We start from the raw sequence: 18434 nt of genomic DNA, 5'->3' as shown, positions 1-18434 counted from the left end.
AGGATGGTGGGGTCTGGGGCTGAGATGGCGGACTGGGACAGTCATCATGGCTGGGGAGGCGGGGCAGGGGCTCCCTCCACAGCCCCAAGCTGCTGCACTCGGGCTGAGGGGGTGCCAGGCTCAGCCCACCTCTCCCCGCTCCGGGACCCTGGTGGCGTCAGGAGTCTCCTCTGGCCTCGTCACAGGGTCCCTGTCCCAGACCCTGCCCAGGATCAGCCCGAGCCTTGTCTGTCCTGCAGCCGGGGGCCCCTGAACTGTCCTGTCTGCACATCCTGTGCCACAAGCAGGAGCCAGCCCGCAGGGCATCGTGGGGTGACGGCGGGGGCTGCTCCAGCTGTGGGCACAGGGGCGGGGAGTGGACCCAGGCGTGTCAGCCTCTCCCAAGGGTACTCTCAGTCAGGGCGATGGGTCTCTTCAGCACCTGGGCTGGCGTCATGGGGACAGGCCTGCAGCAGCCACTGGCAGACAGCCTGAGACCCCAACAGAAACTGGGTGAACGCTGGGAGGGCAGGCAGACCGGAGAGGGACCCCGACGTTAAGGGCTACTCGAAACTGTCCTGAGAGCACTGGGGACTTCCGGGCTCCAGTCAGGCACTGGATCTGCGGTGGCATCAGGGGCGGGGCCCTGGACTGTGCTCTGAGTGGCTGACTGGGGTCCACACCCCTGCAGGGGGGCCCGGGGACACCTCTGGAGCCAAGCTCCCACAGCTTGTGCTCAAACAGGGTGTGAGATGGGTGGGGGCTGGGGTCCAGGGCTGCACCCACCAGGAGGGCCTGAAGGCGGCCGGGATGGCAGACGAGGGCATGCTGATCCCCCAGCAGCCCGGAGATGGCCCCCCAGTCGGGCCAGACCCACGCCCCCCAACACCAACACACACGCCCTCCAGCGCCCAGCCCCCGGGTTCCCAGAACGAACAGGGCCGACTCCATTTCCACGTTGAACAGCTTTATTGCGCTCCGGGTGTGCATGCCGCAGCCTCCCGCCCGCCTGGCCACCCAGTCGCCTGCTGCGCACGGGGGCGGACCCTCCGTGGACGTCACTGGGCCCCTCGAGGAAGGCAGTAGGTTGTATAGTTATCTTCCGAGGGGGCAACATCACTACCCTGAAACCACACAACCTACTACCTCACCCCGCCGGCACCCGGGGGTGGGAGGGTCCGCCGTCCCGCTGCCGCCCAGCCCGCGGCCCCCGGAGCCGTGGAGGGCCAGGCGGGCACCGGGCAGGAGGGCCACGCCGACGGCGCCACGGCTCCTCCGCGGCGTCCAGCCTGCCTGTGGGCGCGGGGAATGGGCACAGGACCTGCGGGGCCGCCGCAGGCTGGAGAACGAACGCGCCTCTCTCTTCCTGCCTTCAACCGGGGAACCCCGGCCCCCCTCCCTCCGCTGACCAGAGGCCTGGCACTGAGATGGGCGGGCTGGCCACTGGAGAAACGGGCAGATGGAAGCTGGCCCCGTGGGCCGTCCTGGGGCGCGGTTGTCCCACCCCAGCCGAGTCACAGCTGGCCCCTGGGCTGCTCCTCCTGGCATCCAGGGTCGGCCGCAGCCCGGACTAAGGGCCGCCCACGAGCCCCGTCAGGGGGACGGAGGGAGGGGCAGGTGGCAAAGACGGCGTGAGGGGAGGGAAGGGCCGGCTGAGTGGAGCCTTCCTTGGACACCTCATACGGTCCTGCCCTCAACCCTCACCTGGCCCGTTTCACAGATAAGGAAACTGAAGCTCAGAGAGGTCAAGGGACCTGCCCCAGGTCACACAGCACCGCCCCACCCTGCAGAGGCCGCACCCCTCCCCATCTGCCCGCCCCTCGCCCCCCCACCCTCCCAAGCCAGGGTCCTGGGTGCTGGCCGCTGTCGGTATTACAGCCACTTCAGGAAAGACAGTAGATTGTATAGTTATCCCATAGCAGGGCAGAGCCCCAAACTATACAACCTACTACCTCACCCCAAAGGGCCGTCGGTCAGTCTCGGCGCCTGGACTGGGCGGACTTGCTGGCTCCCAGAGGCGGTTCCTGGAGGCGGCGGCGGCAGGAGCTCAGGGTGGCGCTGGAGGCTGAGGGCCCGGGGCCCTGGCAGGCAGGTCAGCAGGGGCCTGTGGGCCCAGGGAGCTGCCCCGCAGGAGGAGACCGCTGACCAGGGAGGGGAGGGAAGGAGGGAGGAGAGGGAGCAGGGACACCGGTGGAGCGAAGAGGCCCGCGGGGCTCTCAGGAGAGGCTCACAGGCGACCAGACCGCTCCCATCTGGACTGGAGACCGGAGAGGCCGCGGTGTCCCCAGGCGACCTGTGCTGGAGGCGCTGGGAGGAAGGCTGGCGTTTGTCAGAGGCCAACCTGTGCCCAAAGCGGCCAGAGTGCCCACCACGTCCCCATCTCACAGCACCGCCACCTGCGATCCCGCCTCCACCCGCAGGACCGGGGGCACTCCCTCCCCAGCACCCTGATCCTGCCATCAGGGTAACCCGGGCTTTCCCACCAGGTAGAAGCTCTAGAATGTTCCCTCCTTCCAGAAGGGAACCTGGCTCTCAGGGAAGGGTGTCTGGGCTGGAGCCGCAGACACAGGGCCCAGTGCCCGAGCCTGAGCCCCACACAGGTCACATGACTGTCATGAGGTCACACTGCCGATGGGTGGCAGGGCAGAAGACAGGTCATTCCTGCTTTCTGCCTGGTAACACCTCTGCCTTGTAACTGGTGCCACTGGACAAGAGCCCCAAGCCATCAGACACCCCTCACCTCCCCCCACACCCCTCCCTAGCAGGCTGCCTCCTCCAGGCAGGCACCAGGCTGCTCCATGCTGTGTGGTCTTCCCGGGCCCGGTGAAGCCAGGATCACTGATCCCGTGGGCTCTGGGCAGGGGAAGGGCCCGCCCTCTGGCTCGCCCACTACCGCAGGTGGGGTCTCATGCCCAGGCCCAATGAACAGCGCAGTGGCCGCTTCCCGAACAACCCCAAGGAGTATGAAGTCAGTGCCAGGGCCCTCAGCCAGGGATGGGGACGCCGGCACCCATACCGTGCCGTCCACCCAGAGGACGAGCCTGAGGTACAGTCGCCGGGGTGTGAAGCCGGGAACACCCCAACTCCTGGCTGGCCTGTGGTCACAGCTGTCCTGTCTCTCCTCGGGGCCCCAGAGGGGAATCTGCATGAGAGGGTCTCAGGATCCCGTCACACTGTCTGCCTGAACTCCCTGCCGGCAGTCAGGGCCAGGGAGTCCCCAAGGACAGAGCCTCTAAGGACGGGGGCTGAGGAGAGGGTGACCAAGGGTCCTCCGTGACGGCTGAGGCCACAGGGCGCCACAGACACAGCCCTAACCGCGTCCCTCCCCGTTACAGTCCTCCCGCCAAGGCTCCTTACTTCCCAGCACCAGGATGGCCGCAGGGGCACGCACAGTCACTGTGCTGTCCTGTGCCCTGGGACAGTCACCACACCAAGGCCGGGGTGGGCCGGTGTCCCGCAGCACAGGGGCCTCCTGGGCATCCCGGCTGGGCTCCCCACGAGGAATGCTGACTTCAGGCAGACACTCCCATCTCAGCGCCACTTCTTGACCTGTTGGGGTTTAGAAAAAAAGACACAAGCGTCAGACCTTGTGCAAGAGGTGCAGCCAAGCCTGAGCTCCGGCTGCTGCTCTGCGCCTCCTCCCTGGACTCGCCCGTCCACCTCCTGCGGATCCCACATCTCAGTCCAACCTGTCTCACTATGGCCCCTTGCCTGGCGACACACCCCGTGGAGAGGCCTGGAGAGAGCAGCCACTCTGGCTGCCCTGTGTCCGACGACCCCAGATGGGGAATGAACAAGACCCAGTCCGCATCCGTGAGTGGCCAGGGCCGCTGGTGTTCCCATGCCGGGTGGCCAGACCTTCCAGGCTCACTCTGGGGCCTCGATGTTGGGAGGGGGCGGCAAGGGGAGGAGAGATGGGTGCTGCCTCCTGTGTGGCAGGCTGTTTGTGGGACCCAGGAGGAGGAACCAAACTCCCCAGTTCACAGAGGAGGCTCCCAACAACGAAGTTGAAAAGTGAAGCCTCGGACCGTCCCAAGAGCAGAAACGTGCGGGAGCGGGCACCCAGGGCCTGGTGTGAGGCCTCAGCCAGGGCTCACTCAGCGAACCACGGCCCCACCTGGCTCCAACCCACTCGGCCAACTGGAGGGCCTGAGCCTCATCCCAGGTCGCTGCACTCGGAGCCAGAGCCACTGGGGTCTATCCAGCCCTATCATGTGCCAACCACTGAGCCTCGGTGTCCCTGGCCGGTAACAGGGACGGAGGGTCAGCCCACCAGGCTGTAGGGGTGCTGTCCTTCCCCTCGTCCCTCTGCGCTCCCAGAGGCCCGACGTCCATCAATCACCTGGGCTCACATCTCTGCGCCCCGCCCGGCCCGGCTCCCATCATTTCCCCCTCCAGAGCAGAAGAGCACCCTGGACAGCCCTCCCCACCCTGCCGCGCACCTCCTGGCCTTTGCCTTGGCCTCTCCTGAGCCAGGAGTGACCACCCTGTTGCCCATGAAGACTCTGCGCTCCCCACACACGTTCCTCTCGCTCACTGCCCATCGGGAGGCCTGTCGGGGGGGGCGCCCCAGTGAATTCTCACTGTCCGGGCTCTGCGACCTGGCCTGGCCCTCCTGGGCCCCAGGTCTCACGTCTGGACACCCAGAACCGTGGCAGGCACACAGCTGACTCAAGCGGTGCCCGTGACGGTGCCCCCGGATGAGGGGGACTTCCTCTCTCCACGAGGGCTGGGCGGGCTCCCACGAGGCGGCCCAGCTAATGGCCTCTCCAGGTGGGCAGGAGGCAGGTGTACCCCCAGCAGGGTTCCCCAAACTCGGGCTCTGCCTGCCCACCAGGGAACCGCTTTCATACAACCTGGCTCTTTCTTTAGCCAACAACCCAGGATTGGCGGGAAGGAAGGAGGACTGACCCAGGTCTGAAACCTAATCGTGGAGACATTTCAGAGCTGGGTGGGGAGGCCTCGATTCCGGGTGTCAGGAGGCGTGCTTTGCTCGGCCCACTGCCCCACAGTCCTAAAAGTGAGCATGGGTCCAGCCCAGGGAGGGTCAGCAGAGACCTCCCCTCTTCCAGCGGGGTGGCAGGGGTCTGAGACCTCCTAAGGGACCCTTCCTGGTCAGCCTGGACCGGGGGTGGCAGCAGGAGCAGCCACTGTGCCATGAAAGGGGCTCCCTGGGCAGGGCTGCGGGAGAGAGTGGTCAGCAGTTGCCCTGCCATCTGCCACCGCCGGCCCAGCCCCAGGCCCCAGCGTCGGCCTGTGGGCAGGGCGCCGGGCAGGGAGGAGCCAGGCCAACTGGGGACAGGTGTGTGGGAGGCCTCGGTGGGCAGGTGGCCCTTTCAGGGCCAGGCGGATGTCTGGAGCGAGCGAGGCAGACAGACGGTGTCACCCCGCAGTCACCTCGGGCTTGGCTTGGGGCCACTGGGAGCCTGGACCCTCCCCGGTGACGGCTCCCCCTACCGCCACCCCGATTAGGTTTCTCCCTATAAAGCAGCCAGTGTTTCTGCTCGGCAAGCCGTGCCAACAATGGAGTCTGGGAAAAAGGCGTGGGGGGTGGCATCCGGGGGCCGGGTCTCCCTACAAACATGGCCCATAAAGTTAACGAGATGTGCGCCCAGCACAGGCTGGCTGGGGACGGGCAGAGACTGGGCAGAGCTGGGCACACACTTGAAAGGGGCACCAAAACTCAGGAATCAAAAGTTGCAATGTAAAAATTTTTTTAATGCAAAAAGGCCCCTGGTGTAAGAAGGACAAACTTATGGCGGAGCGGAGGCTTACTGATTTCTGAGCTCAGCTGAGTGCAGGGCCCAGTAGCTTCAATGCCCCAAAAGCACCTCTGGGGGACAGAGGAATAAAAACTAGACCTGGAACCTGGCCTTCTGACCCTGGCTCTTCCCATAGCCCTGTATACAGCCCGGTGGTGCCACGTAGGTGGGGAAATGGCGCCCACAGACACTGGAACGCCTGCCTTTCTTCTCAGGGAGACGGGGGCCCTCTCACTGGTACCCTTCCTGCCCAGTCTCCCTGAGACACATGCCCTTGTTCTCTGGGTCAAGGTCTCCCATCCCCGGACGTCTGTACGCTGCCCTGGCTGCCTGCTCTCCTGTCTTCCTCCAAGCTTGCAGCTGGGAGGTGGCACGCACGGGAAATGTCCAATCCCCAGGGAAGGGGGCCACACATGCGCCAGGGACCGAGGGTCACTGCCCACAGAGGTGTGAGTCCCAAAGCCCCCAGAAGTCCTAGCATCTAGGAAGCTGGGGGTTTCCTCCTGGCCGGGAGGCTAAAGCTGCAGTGGGATCCAGCCCTGCTCTGCAGACACCCCTGCATTCACGGGGGCCATGGGCACGGGCTGGGGACAGATGGCTTTGGGAGGTGCCCGGCCACAGTTCTGTCCCCTGCTCTGGCCTCTACCAGCGATGGGCCTCAGGCAAGTCAGTCAGCACCTCTGGCCTCAGCTGGTGGCTTGGTAAGTGGGGCAAGGATGCCAGCCAGGGCTGTCCGGAAGGAGGTCCAGGTGCCTGTGCCCAGGGGCGGGGCAATCACCGGGGAAGCTGCTCCTCACCGCAGAGGGTCTGCTCAGAGTCCAAAGGGAACAGCAGCCAGGAGGCAGAGCCCTCTCCATGCCCGGTGGGTGTCTCCGTCTGGTGTTTAACCATTAGGCAATCATTTTAACCTCAAAGGCGTCTATTTATCTGAAAATATTCTCAGTCGCAGCCTCAGTCTGGGTCACAAGGCAAGGAGAGGGAAGAACGGGGTGGGTGGGGAACCAGATGCAACCACATCATTAAAAACGCCCGGCGGCGTGAAACCGCGCCCTGGGGGCAGCCCCACCTGGCCACAGCCCCTCAAGATGTACCTTCTGCTTGCTAGGGCTCCCTGCGCCCCCTTCCCCGGGAGGCTCCGGGCCTGGCCGGGCGTGACACCACCCCGTCCTTGGCTGGGTTTCCCGAGCCGGCGCTGGGAGGGCGCAGCGCGCAAACCCCACTCGATGGTGACGGAATGTCCTCTCCGGGAACCGCGAGGAGCAGGGATCTGCGGAAAACACGGGAACTGTGTGCCCGGCAGCCGACCCAGCCTGGAGGGCCTGGCGGGGCCACGGGTGTCCAGGGACAGTGCCCCACCGCTCCCGAGGGCCCGGGGTGCGCTCTGCTTTGCGCGTGCTGCCCGGCGAGGGCCTAGCCTTGGCCAGCCGGGGACCACAGGCCAGAGCGTGGCCCGGGGGCCGCCCGGCACGCCCCGTATGCCAAAGAAAGGGCACAGCCTCTGTAACGCGCGCGCCCTCCCCTCCAACATCGGCCCGGCCTCTTTTCCAGGACACGTCTCTGCACCCCTCAGGGAAGGACGCGGACTGCCGTCCGAGGCCCTCGTCGCTGGGTCCTACGGGTGGGCGCGGACGCCCGGCGGCTCCACGTCCACCCCCGCCCCGGCCGCCGCTACGCTGCCCCTCACACGGCCGCCGCCTCTGCCCCGATCGCCCGGCGCTGACTCGGGGGGCGGCGCGGGTTCACACAGAGTCTAGAGCGGGGTACGGAAGGAGACCGGAGAGCTCTGTCTCTGGGAGGGAGAGGCCCCAACTCGGGGCGGGGCGGGGCGGGGGCTGGGTCTCAGGGTCTGGGAGCTGGGGGGCAGGGGAGGGCCAGGGTCTTAGGGTTTGATCTCCGGGGAGCCGGGGTCTGGGGCGGCCGGGGTCTCAGGGTCTGGTCTCCGGGGGTCTGGGGGGGCCGGGGTCTCAGGGTCTGGGAGCTGGGGGTCTGGGGGGCGGGGGAGGGCCGGGGTCTTAGGGTCTGGTCTCCGGGGGTCTGGGGGGGCCGGGGTCTCAGGGTCTGGTCGCTGGGGAGCAGGCGGGCCGGGGTCTGGGGTCTCAGGGGCTGGTCTCCAGGGGTGCCGAGGCGGTGGGCCCAGGCCGCAGGGAGCGCCCCTCCTCCAGGAAGCAGCCGCCTCGGCTTCCTCAGGGCGGGCAGCGCCTCAGGACAGGCAGTGCCGGGTCCGACCGAAGCCTGAGGCTGCTCAGGCGGGGAAGCGGTGACTCGGAGGCCCGAGGGCGCCGCCTGCCTCCTCCACGTGGCCTACACAGGCCTGCCTCTGTGTGCGGCGCGTCCGGGGGCCCGCTCCCCCGCAACCCCGCTATTTCTAGAACTGTCCGCGGCGGCCCCGTGGCTGCGAGGTCTCCCCTTGGGGCACAGCCTTCCCGACGGGGCCACTCCCGGGCGCTGGCGGGCAGCGTCTCCACCCGCGCGGCGGGCCGGCCCGGGGCCACGAGGGGCCGGCAGGGTCGGGGCTCCCAGACGCCTCACCAAGACGCCGGCCGGTGCCAAGCCTGGGGTGGCCCCGGCCAGGGCCGGGCTGGGCGCGGGCCAGGCCGCGCGGGGACGGCGGGTCGCACTCTCGCTCACAAAATGGCGGGGGCCGGCGGCCATTTTGTGCGGCTCTGGGAAGACAAAGGCGGCGGCGCGAGGGCAGGGCGCCCGCGGTAGGAGGCGGCCGTCCACTCAGGAAGCAGCCCGGGCCGAGTGGGCCGGGTCGGGGAGAGGGCCGGGCCGCGCCCTCTCCAGAACCTTCTCCTGCCTGAGCTCCCGGTCACCCGGCCGCAGAGGCCCTATTGCCCTTGGGTGGCCCCCAGAATGGATGCCTCACGGGGTCTGGGTCCTCATTGGCCTGAGGTTGGGGCAGCCTCTGACCAAGTAGCCTGAGGGGCCCTCCTGCCTTCTAGGGACACCCCGGCACAGCCACCCCAAGATCCAGGCTGGCACCTCCTGTCTGTCCAGGGCAGGGGGAAGGCGGCACGGGCAGCTGCCAAGAAACACCCCAGGGGTGCGTGGCCACAGCTCTCCTACCTCCTGCAGCACTGAGACCCTGCCTGACCCCAGCACAGCCGCCCACAACAGCCCCAGCCTCCTCTGGCACCTCAAGACTCCTGTCCTGCTTGCCTGACTCATGTCCCTTCTGGGGAGCCCCCCTCCCCACTTCCTGTGGACAAGAGGCACATCTCTCTCACCCCGTCAGCCAGTGCCTGGTACAGAACCCCAGACGTAAGGCAGAGACCAGCAGCCTGCTCTGGGAGCGGTGAGTCCAGCCATTGCCACTCCTCCCTGCCCCTGCAGAGGGAAAACTCAGGATGGAGACCAGTCTCACTTTAAAGATGGTAGACAGGTCCAGGGGGTCAGCACGGACCTGGCTGCTGCCAGCAGGGGACCCCTTGGAAAGCGACCAACTCAGGGGAGACGCTACTCACATATCTGGGGGCACAGCCAGGTCTGTGCTCTTATGGAGACGGGCAGATGCAGAGGCCAGGGCAGGGCCCGTGTCCAGGTCTGGGTCCTGGGCAGTGCCCTGGCCTCTTTCCCTGTGCCCACCCTGGTGCTGCACCCACACTGGGCAGCAGGCGGGAGCCACGTGGGGCCCGGTCAGTACCCCTGGTGGCAAGTTTTCTGCAGGGAATTAATTGTCCCTCTTCTCCCTGGCGCCCAGAGGCCACCCCGCTGGCTCTTTGGGGGTTTGCGTGGATGTGGGTCCACAGGACACGCGGGCGTACGTGGGGCACCCCACAGCGGAGCCACGTTGAGAAGCTGTACCTGCTGAGCCTAAGACTGCTGGGTGTCTGGGGTCACGGCCTGGAGAAAGGGTCCCTCAGCGACCCCTGCCCCCGGGTACTTCGGATCCTCGAGGTGCTCCTGGCCCGTGGTGCCCCGAGAGCATCTGGGTGCCCCTGAGTTGTGCTGGGCCTTGTGGAGTCTTGGGTGGGGTGGGCCAAAGCCAACGGGGTACAGAAGCAGGGCGTGTGCCCCGCGCACACCCAGGGACGTGCCCTCACGGCCTCCTGCGTGTCTGCCAGGCCCTGGGGGTCGGTCCCAGGGGCACATTGGTGCCCCAGCCCGGGTGCTGGACACAGCTCTCAGGGCCGTGTCTCCGCTGGGAGGCTGGGGGGATTCCACAGGGAGTGCCCAGGAGAGGGCTGCAGTGCCCAGCCGTGAGCGGAGCCCGCGGCCCTGTCTCCCCAGGGACGGCCCGGCGGTCCCTGGTCCTTCTCTCTGGTGTCGTCCTTCCCCGGGGCCTACACCCCTCTGCTCTCTCCTTTGCTGTTACACTCCCGTCAGGTCTCTCTTCCCCTTGCCCCTGATGTCCCCCGGGGGGCCTCCCCCCTCCCCGCCTTCAGGCAGTGGCTGGCGCAGGCCCTGCATGCAGACACAAAAGCCCTGGGACGGCGTCTGCGGAGTCTGGCGGGTAGGCTGGACCTGTAAACACGCGAGGCCCAGATGGCAGAGGGGTCCCGGGCCCTCTCTAGGCAGACCTGTCCCGGGCTATGGCACCAGGCAGGGGAGAGGGAGAGGCTGACAGTCCGGCCCTGATCCTCACAGACCCCGTGACCCTCTAGGAGGCTGGCAGCAGCCAAGGGGGCCCGGCAGTCGGCAGTGCAGGCTGGCTCCTGGGAGGGGCAGGGTGTGGCCAGGGCACCAGCAAACTCGGAGCACGACAGCTCCCTCAGGGCCAAGGGGCAGGGCAGGACGTCCTCAGGCGCCGAGCCCTGAGCTCTGCCCAGCAGTTACCAGTCCCCCGCTCGCGGCCCAGGCCCTCTTGCTGCGGCTGCCTCCTTGCAAAGGGGGCTTCGTCTACCTTACGTGCCGGGGCCAGCCGGAAACACGCCCCAAGTTGAGCTGCCTGGGGGAGACCTCAGCAAGCTCCTGGCCCCGTACTCAGCCTGGACCCTCGGCCGCAGAAAGAGGCTGGTGGGAGGGCAGAGCTGAGGGGGGTGCGCACCCCCAGCTGAACCCGAGCAAACGGGCAAGAACTGCCTGTCTGGCCCTGTGACACGCCCCCCCCCAACACACACACACACACGCGTGTGCTAAATGCCTGTGTTCTCTCAGACATACCCAGCCCAGGGTGACGCCGGGACGGAGCGGGTGGGGAGCTCTGACTTTCGACATTCAAACGCTACCTGGCCTGAGGGTGGCACAGTCATCCGAGCTCCGGGCGCCAGCTGAGGACCGAGGCGTCGGGGCGGAGGGACGAGGCCTGGGAGGAGAAAGAGATGCTGGTTAACTTGCGGGAAAGTGCACGCCCTACGTCTGCACACTATTGGTTTCGGTCTCCCCGAGACCGCGCCCCAAGACCCCACAGCGCCCAGCACAGCTCAGGGGCACCCAGAGCCTCTCGGGGGACACTACGGGCCAGGAGAACCTTGGGGGCCTGGGATACCCCCAAGCAGGTGGGCCATCTGTTCCGGCGATGTGCAAACAGACCCATGACCAGCACGAAGCTGCTCAGACTCTGAGGCCTCAGACAGGCCCCCTCTCCCCACTCAGCCACCTCCAGCAGAGTCCTTACTCGGAGGGCCAGCTCCACGCCCTTCCCAAGCCTGTGAAACTGACCCAAAGCCCGTGGTCAGTAACCACAGCAGGCCTGGGTTCCTGGGCCACCGAATCCGTCCTGGCTGCCTCAGAGGTGCTGCCAATAAAGCCCCGAGCCACCTGGAGCTGAGGCTACTGCCAAGTCCCCATCCTGCACGGGGCAGTGGTGGCTCTGCCTTGCCTCATGCCTTCTTCTTGCTCCGGCAAAGGGAGACGAGGCCAGCAGGGTGCCCGGTTGGGGAGTTCTTTCAGTGGATCGTGAAAAAGCGCAGTGTTAGTTGCTCTGTTTGCGTCCAACTGTGTGTGACCCCACGGACCGTAGCCCACCAGGCTCCTCTGTCCATGGACTCTTACAGGCAAGAATCTTGGAATGGGCTGCCATGCCCTCCTCCAGGGAACATTTCTGACTCAGGGATCGAACCCAGGTCTCCTGCATTTCAGGCAGATTCTTTACCGTCTGAGCCACCACGGAAGCCCTTCAGTGGATCATAAACCCCTGCAAAGACTGGTTTCCACCGCCAGCCTCTTTGCTGAAGCCACGGGTGCACTGGGGTTCACTCTGCACTCCCAAACTCTGCTAGGAGGTATTCCCACCCAAGTCTTACAGAGGGTAAACAGAGACTCAGGGCTCCAGAGAAACCTGTCGGGCCGTACAGCTTGTGGGAGGTGGTCTGGGGGCTGCAGGCACTGACAGGGCAGGGTGGTCTCAGGGACATCTCTGCACCAGCAACCCCGGTCAGGGAGGAGGCAGGCAGCCTCCTGATTCCGTCTGCTTTGAGGGTTCTGGCCAGTGCCACAGTTGTGCCACAGGGCAGGTGCGGGGCTCGGCGGGACCACAGCAGACAGCAATCGGCTGCTCTACTCCCCAGCTCCTGGTGGTGAGGCGGGCACCCCTGGGGAGTCTGGGCAAGGTGGGCCCAGCTGGCTGCCAACTGGGGCCTTCAAGGAAGGACTGGTGCTGGGGTCACCCGAGACCGGTCCATGTTCCCCTCCCGGTCAGGCCGCTCACCTCCTGGGCTGCCCTGCCAGCCAGACACGTGGCAAAGACTGGCCACATGGTTACATGGTGCTGGAGCGTCTTCCGAAGGCCACGACAGGCGTCCAGCTTCCTGGAGGTGCTCTTGGAGCAGCCACGTTCTACAAGAAACAAAGTGAGCGAGGAGTCAGCCCCACAGGTCTGGTGGCTCACAGCCCAAGCACAGAGGGGCTCAGCGGGCGTCTGCCCCTGCCCCTGCCCTCGTCCACCCCACCCCGTCTGATACTGTACCTGCAGACCACCCGGCGCTACACACGCTGCCGAGGAGGCACCTCCAGAGATCGGGGACCTGAGGGGCAGAGGGCCTCACAGAAAAACCTTTTCCAACAGTCTGACCATCCCACTGTCGTCCTGGTGCTGGACTCATGCTCAGAAGTCAACCCACGCACCGGCTCCCTCGCAGCCCAGCTGCGCACACCCTTCAGAGTCTGCAGAGGAAGGCGGCTGGTGAGACTCGAGGCGCCTGCTCCCGGCACAGCAAGCTTGCTGCGTCATGGAGCCCCACCCTCTTCACTCTGGCCCTGCCTTGGCACCCACCAACTGGCACCTGGGGCCAGTGCTCCTGCCATCAGAGGCCTAACTCCTACCCATCCTTTAGGTCACCTCCTCCAGGAAGGCCTCCTGGGTCAGGAGCAATAGGCTCAGCTCTAGCAATAGGCCGGGGTCCCTTGAAATCAGCTCACAGATGCTCTTGCTACCTGGACCCCCTCAGCCTCCAGCTCCCGAGCCTGGTAGAGACCACCTCTTAGCAGCTGTGTGGTCCTCACACCTAGAATGGTGCCCATAACCCAGGAGGCCTGGAAATACCCCCACAGAATTAATTTTCTCGAGTTCCAAAATCACTGTAGATGGTGATGGCAACCATGAAATTAAAAGACACTTGCTCTCTGGAAGAAAAACTATGACAAAGCTAGACAAGCATATTAAGAAGTAGAGTCATCACTCTGCCGACAAAGGTCCATATAGTTAAAACTGTGGTCTTTCCAGTAGTCACGTATGGATGTGAGAGTTGGGCCATAAAGAAGGCTGAGCACCGAAGAACTAATGCTTTCAAACTGTGGTGCTGGAGAAGACTCTTGAGAGTCCCTTGGACAGCGAGGAGATCAAACCAGTCAATCCTAAGGAAGTCAACTGAATGTTCATTGGAAGGACTGATGTTGAAGCTGAAGCTCCAATACTCTGGCCACCTGATGTGAAGAACTGACTCATTGGAAAAGACCCTGATGCTGGGAAAGATTGAGGGCAGGAAGAGAAGGGGGTGACAGAGGATGAGATGGTTGGATGGCATCACCGACTCTGTGGATGAGTTTGAGCAAGCTCCGGGAGATGGTGATGGACAGGGAGGCCTGGCGTGCTGCTGTCTGTGGGGTCACAGAGAATCTTAGCGACTGAACACCACGCCCCTCAGAACCATGCCTGCTACCCGGGAATAGACGGTGCAGATGTGACTTTGTGTCCTTCCCGAAGGCGCCAGTGCAGGGACACCCTAGGACGACTGTCCAGGGCACCCCAAGGCCCAGAAGGTTGGGCAGAAACCCGGAAGCCGGCACTCGGCCTACGGCAGCCCGGGCCCAGCCTTCTGCTCCCACCCGGCCTGCGCTCAGGCCGCAGGAGGCGCACAGCGCTCCCAGAGCAGGGACAGCACACCTTCTGTGACGACGAGAAGGCAGACCTGGACAGAGGTCCCGCCCGCCACGACGGGGCATGCTGCTGGGCCTTAAGCTTCAGGTCAGGGCTCTCCTTCTGGAGTCTCTGACCCGGGCCCAGGGGGAGGCTGCGGCTGGGATGACGGCGGGTCGGGGCGCCCAGTCCCCAGGAGCACGCAGGGCCTCCCCGTGCCCAGGCGCAGGGGTGTGGCTCCCACAGACCCGGTCCTCTCAGGGGCGCCCGTCACCTGAGGGCCGGGGCCGTGCTCCCTGTGGACAGGTGGGAGCCGCGTGGGCACAGGGCACAGGGCAGCTCAGTGCCTCCTCTGCAGCAGTGCCTCTGACTCTGACTTTCACGGGACACGCGTGGGACGCGTAAGGCCCTCAGGGTCCACAGGGGACCTGGTGGTGGCTTCCCCAGGATGTGCCCGGGCCTTACGACGCCTCAGAGAATGTGCCGAGGTCACCCCCTCTCTGGAGACAGAGATGGGACCCTGGGAGCCCACCGCCCGCGACCTATACGTGACGTGGGCACAGGACCCTGCATCGAGCAGCACTGGCTCTCATCCTGCCTCCCGCTCGCTCGCTGCCCAGGCTCTCACGGGCCCCCCTCCCCAACTGTCGGATGGGGCGACAAGGTCTGCACCCCAGAGCCCTGAGCGGATTCCGAGAGAAGCGTGGGGCTGGGCGGTCAGCCCAGGCCTGGCTGCTGCCGCCTGCACGGGCCACCGGCCTCGAGCCCACCACTGTCCTGTGGGTTTCAACACGTGTGGCTGGGCCAGGGTGTGGCACACAGGGTGTGCCAGCTTTGCTGCAGCCCATGGGGTCTTTAGCAGCGGCCACGTGGGATCTGGTTCCCTGACCAGGGATCAAACCCCGGCCCCACACTGGGAGCAGAGTCTGAGCCGCAGGACCAGCAGGGCCGTGCCCACTGTCCTGCTTACGGGAGCGGGGAGCACCTGCCCCTGCCTCCAGAAGGGACGGCCCTCCCCGCCCGCCCCCCAGCAGGGTGGGCTGAACGAATCCCCACTGCCCGATGAGGAAGTCCATCTGACGGCCCCTCGTGTGTGGCCCCTGGGCTGGGGGGGCTCCAATGCCCTCCCTGGAGTGACAGGGCAGCAGCTCCGGGCCCCCACAGGTCGAGGACCCTCCACCGGCTCGGGGAGCTGACTGCAACACACCAGTTTCCTCTCTGGACAGCGAGTGTGGCCCGGCCGGCGTCCAGAGGGCTCTGCCGTGGGCCATGCTGAATGCCCACGGCCCAGCGGCTGAGACCCCGCTTTTTGCCAACAGCCCAGGTCAGTATTCCTCTGTGGATGCTGGAATCAGAAGCTGGACTTCAGGGCACAGGAGCCGGGAAGTGAAACGGCACAAGGCCACCTTCAGCAGGGGAGAACCAGCCAGAGGCGGGTGCCGGCCACCCACACCCGCTCAGCACACCTGGGGCTGCCGTTTCCACCCGAGGGCGAGGGAGCTCGCGCTGCAGGCCCGGGGACCCTGGCTGGATGGCTGAGCGTCGCAGGAGCCGCACGTGGCCATGGCCAGAAACCTCACAGGGACAGCCACCCGCCGGACGGTCCTGGCGCCAGGGTGGCCCTTCACAGTGGCATTTACAGGCAGTCCTGCCTCTGGGCACTCGGCACCCCTGAATCATTTCACCCACCCACCCAGCATCGCCCATGGAACCACCAGGCTGGCTGACCGCCGGGCTCCCTGGTCTGGCACTCTGCACACAGAGGTGCCAGGCAGTGCCACCTCCCTCGGGCTGCAATCCTCACCCTCTGCTGCTCCCAGTCCCGTGTTCCCGGGTTACACCCACAGCATGTCACCGCCCTCGGAGCCTTTAAGGCTGTCCTGGGAGTACAGAGTGGCCCTGGGGAGGGCCCGAGCCTCTCCTGATGGGCCAGCCCACATGCTGAGCTAGAAGGGTGGCCAGGGGCCTCAGCCTGTTTCGGGGTCACGAGTGAACCACAAGCTGAGGCCCCCTGGGGACAGAAGCCCCTATTTTGTGCGGGGACTGGGAAGGCAGAAGAGTCAGTCAGACCCACTGCCTCCTCACGCTGTGTGGCTCCAGGCACAGGACTGCCCTCTCTGGTGCAGCTTCCTCCCCCGTGACATGGGACAGCCTGTCCCCCGTGTGGGGCTGTGACGTCACGGACGACAGGAGGAAAAGCCCCAAGCCCCAGGCTGGCTCACAGTCGGGCTCCCCTCTCAGCCCTGGAATCCCACAGGGGCCAGGGGCACTCGGAGCCCCTGCCCCACGGAGGGGTCACTTGGGGGGTAGGTCCTCCGTCCAGAGACAGTTTTGTCCTCTGGAAGCTCCTGGCCCACGGAGGCCGGCGGAGCCTGCTGGCACCAGCACGAGGCCCAGCCGGGTGCCGGGAGGCTCACCCCGCCCCACCCTAGCCCCCGAGCATCCCTGGATACTGGCACACTCCTGCGTCCATCCACAGGGGCCGGGGCCACGGGCCTCCATCTCAGCTCTGTCCTTGTCACCCTGGACAGGCCCCTCTGCCTCCCCGGGCCTCCATCTCCTTGTCTGTGACAAAGGGGCAGTGATGTGGTGCTCCCCTCCTAGGATTTACCCGGAGACTAGAGACTGCGCACAGAGTGTGCTCGCCCACTGTGGGGCTCAGCGGACGGCGGTGCCCACTGCTGACCCTCCATATGATTTCCAGGCCACAGACGGCCACCCTGGTGCCTGCAGCCTCTTGTCTGACAGCTATCGGACCCGCCAGGGCTGGGCCTGAGTGGACAGAGCTGTGGGCAGGCTCCGGAGCAGGAGGCTCTGAGCCGCCAGCAGGAACTCCCCCGTCGGCCAAACTGAGGGCCCAGACCCACGGCACACAGCGCCCCCGGGGGGCTCAGCCCTGCCTTGTGCAGGCGCGCCTGCAGCATCCCACCTGACCCCTCTCAGAGGTCACGTGTGGGAGAACGTCCTTCCTGGAAACGCTGAGTGCTATCGAACCGCGGGGCGGAGGTGCCGCGGGCACCCTGGGTGGCGCTGTGCCAGGACTCAAGCCCTCGGAGGGGCCTGAGACACGGCGGGAGGGGTCAGAAATTGGCATGCGAGCCTGCGGGCCACGTCCTCCAGCACCACCCCCACCAGGGGGGCTCCCAGATGCACAGACCCTGGGTGTGTGCCCCACTCTGCCGCCCCACTGTGGCCAAGACAGCTCCAGGAGGGCCTCAGGGGGCTGACGGCTCCCAGGGCAGGCAGTGTGGGCAGGGTGCCGGTGAGCGCAGGCTTCTAAGACACAGCATCTGGGGGCAGAGGTGCGAGTCCGGGGGAGAAGCCGAGGCTCTAGAGCCAATCAGGGCCGCAGAGAACCTTCTGGGCTGTGAAGCCTGGCCTCTTGAGGCCTCCTTTCTGTATCTTCAGAAGCAGCCATTTACACCTACCGTCCAAAGCTGTTGTCTGTCTGAGCAAACGAATGTGGAGTTCCCGAGAGCCTGGCAGGCACACGGTGGATCCACACCGAAGGCTGCGGGCAACAGCAGACTCGTCACCGAGTTGGTCTGGCAGGGGAGGCCAGCCTCTCCCAGGCTCGCACCTTGATGGTACCTGGAACAGCAGAGTAAGCCCGGTTCTAGCGAGACAGCAAAGCACAGTCCTGCACGTCCTAGAGATTCCTTCCAGGCTTCAGACTCAGAACACCATGAACACACGTTCAGGCGTCAGGATGGGCTCTGCTAGGAGCCACGGCCCTGCCACCTTGGTGGTGGTGGGGGTGCACCCCATGTCAGAGCATCCCCTCCTGGCAAGTTGCCTCCGCTCCTTTTAAATGGACAGGAGGCGCCGGGACGACGGTGCTGCCCCCACCATGACCACCGGTGCCCCGGGGAACGTTTTCCTTTGAGGGAGAACACACAGGGAGAATCTCGGCGGGTCAGTTTCACTCCGGTGGTTGATTTCGTAATTTAAAAGAATTTTTTCTTCAGTTACAAAAGGAATAGGTGCTCACGAAACACGATTCTGGGAAACAAAGGAGAAAGAGGCAGCGAGCATTTTGCGTGCTCCGTGAACCCAGCCACGGCAGGCCTCGCCGACCCTGAGGACCCGCAGCCATTCTGAGGCACATGCATGTGGCCATAAACCCTGGTGGGCCCCGCGCCAGGCCGTGGAGCCTGCCCCCCGTGACCTCGTCACGGCTGCTCAACCCACACAGCCAAGCCCAGGAGGACGGCTGGGCCCGTTTCTCACCTTTGTAAGAGACGTGAGGATGGATACCTCTTATCTTTATGCATAAACCTTTCCTTGCTCCCCCGGGGAGACCCCTAGAAGTGGGGTCCCAGCTCAAAGCCCAGGGCACTCTCACATGTCTGAGGTAGCTACGCCAAATATGGCCCCTCAGAACCTTCCAGAGCCCCACCCGATGTCACAAGTGCAGGTCAAAACGATGGGGCATCGGGGAGAAACAGGCCCAC

The 18434-nt window shown here is 65.5% G+C and overlaps 1 protein-coding gene across 13 annotated transcripts in view; it reads right to left on the bottom strand.

Moving 5' to 3' along the window:
* Positions 1 to 929: 929 nt before the first annotated feature.
* The window catches only part of LOC147373260 (uncharacterized), a 29991-nt gene continuing 12486 nt past the window's right edge, over positions 930 to 18434 (bottom strand). Inside the window, exons 2-7 of one of the 13 annotated variants that reach the window (XR_015164651.1) lie at positions 17409 to 17571; positions 12334 to 12461; positions 10913 to 10989; positions 8972 to 9071; positions 6833 to 7008; positions 930 to 6697 (exon numbers count right to left, since the gene is read on the bottom strand). Coding sequence is in view for 5 of the 13 variants with exons in the window: in XM_086403285.1 (XP_086259411.1) it covers positions 10933 to 10989; positions 12334 to 12461; positions 17409 to 17571 (348 nt within the window). In the remaining 8 variants the exon portion in view is untranslated. Of the gene's footprint in view, positions 10990 to 12332; positions 12462 to 12591; positions 12789 to 17408; positions 17572 to 18434 lie in introns of those variants that run through there. The other 12 variants (XR_015164650.1, XR_015164653.1, XR_015164646.1 and 9 more) reach the window with 12 other exon arrangements.

Source organism: Bos grunniens, chromosome 5 (genome assembly GCF_055505025.1).
Source record: "Bos grunniens cultivar Pamir isolate PY7600 chromosome 5, Bosgru_T2T1.0, whole genome shotgun sequence".
Taxonomy (NCBI): Eukaryota; Metazoa; Chordata; class Mammalia; order Artiodactyla; family Bovidae; genus Bos; species Bos grunniens.
The sequence above is the reverse complement of the archived record's forward strand: the minus strand, read 5'-3'. Positions and strand labels throughout refer to the sequence as shown.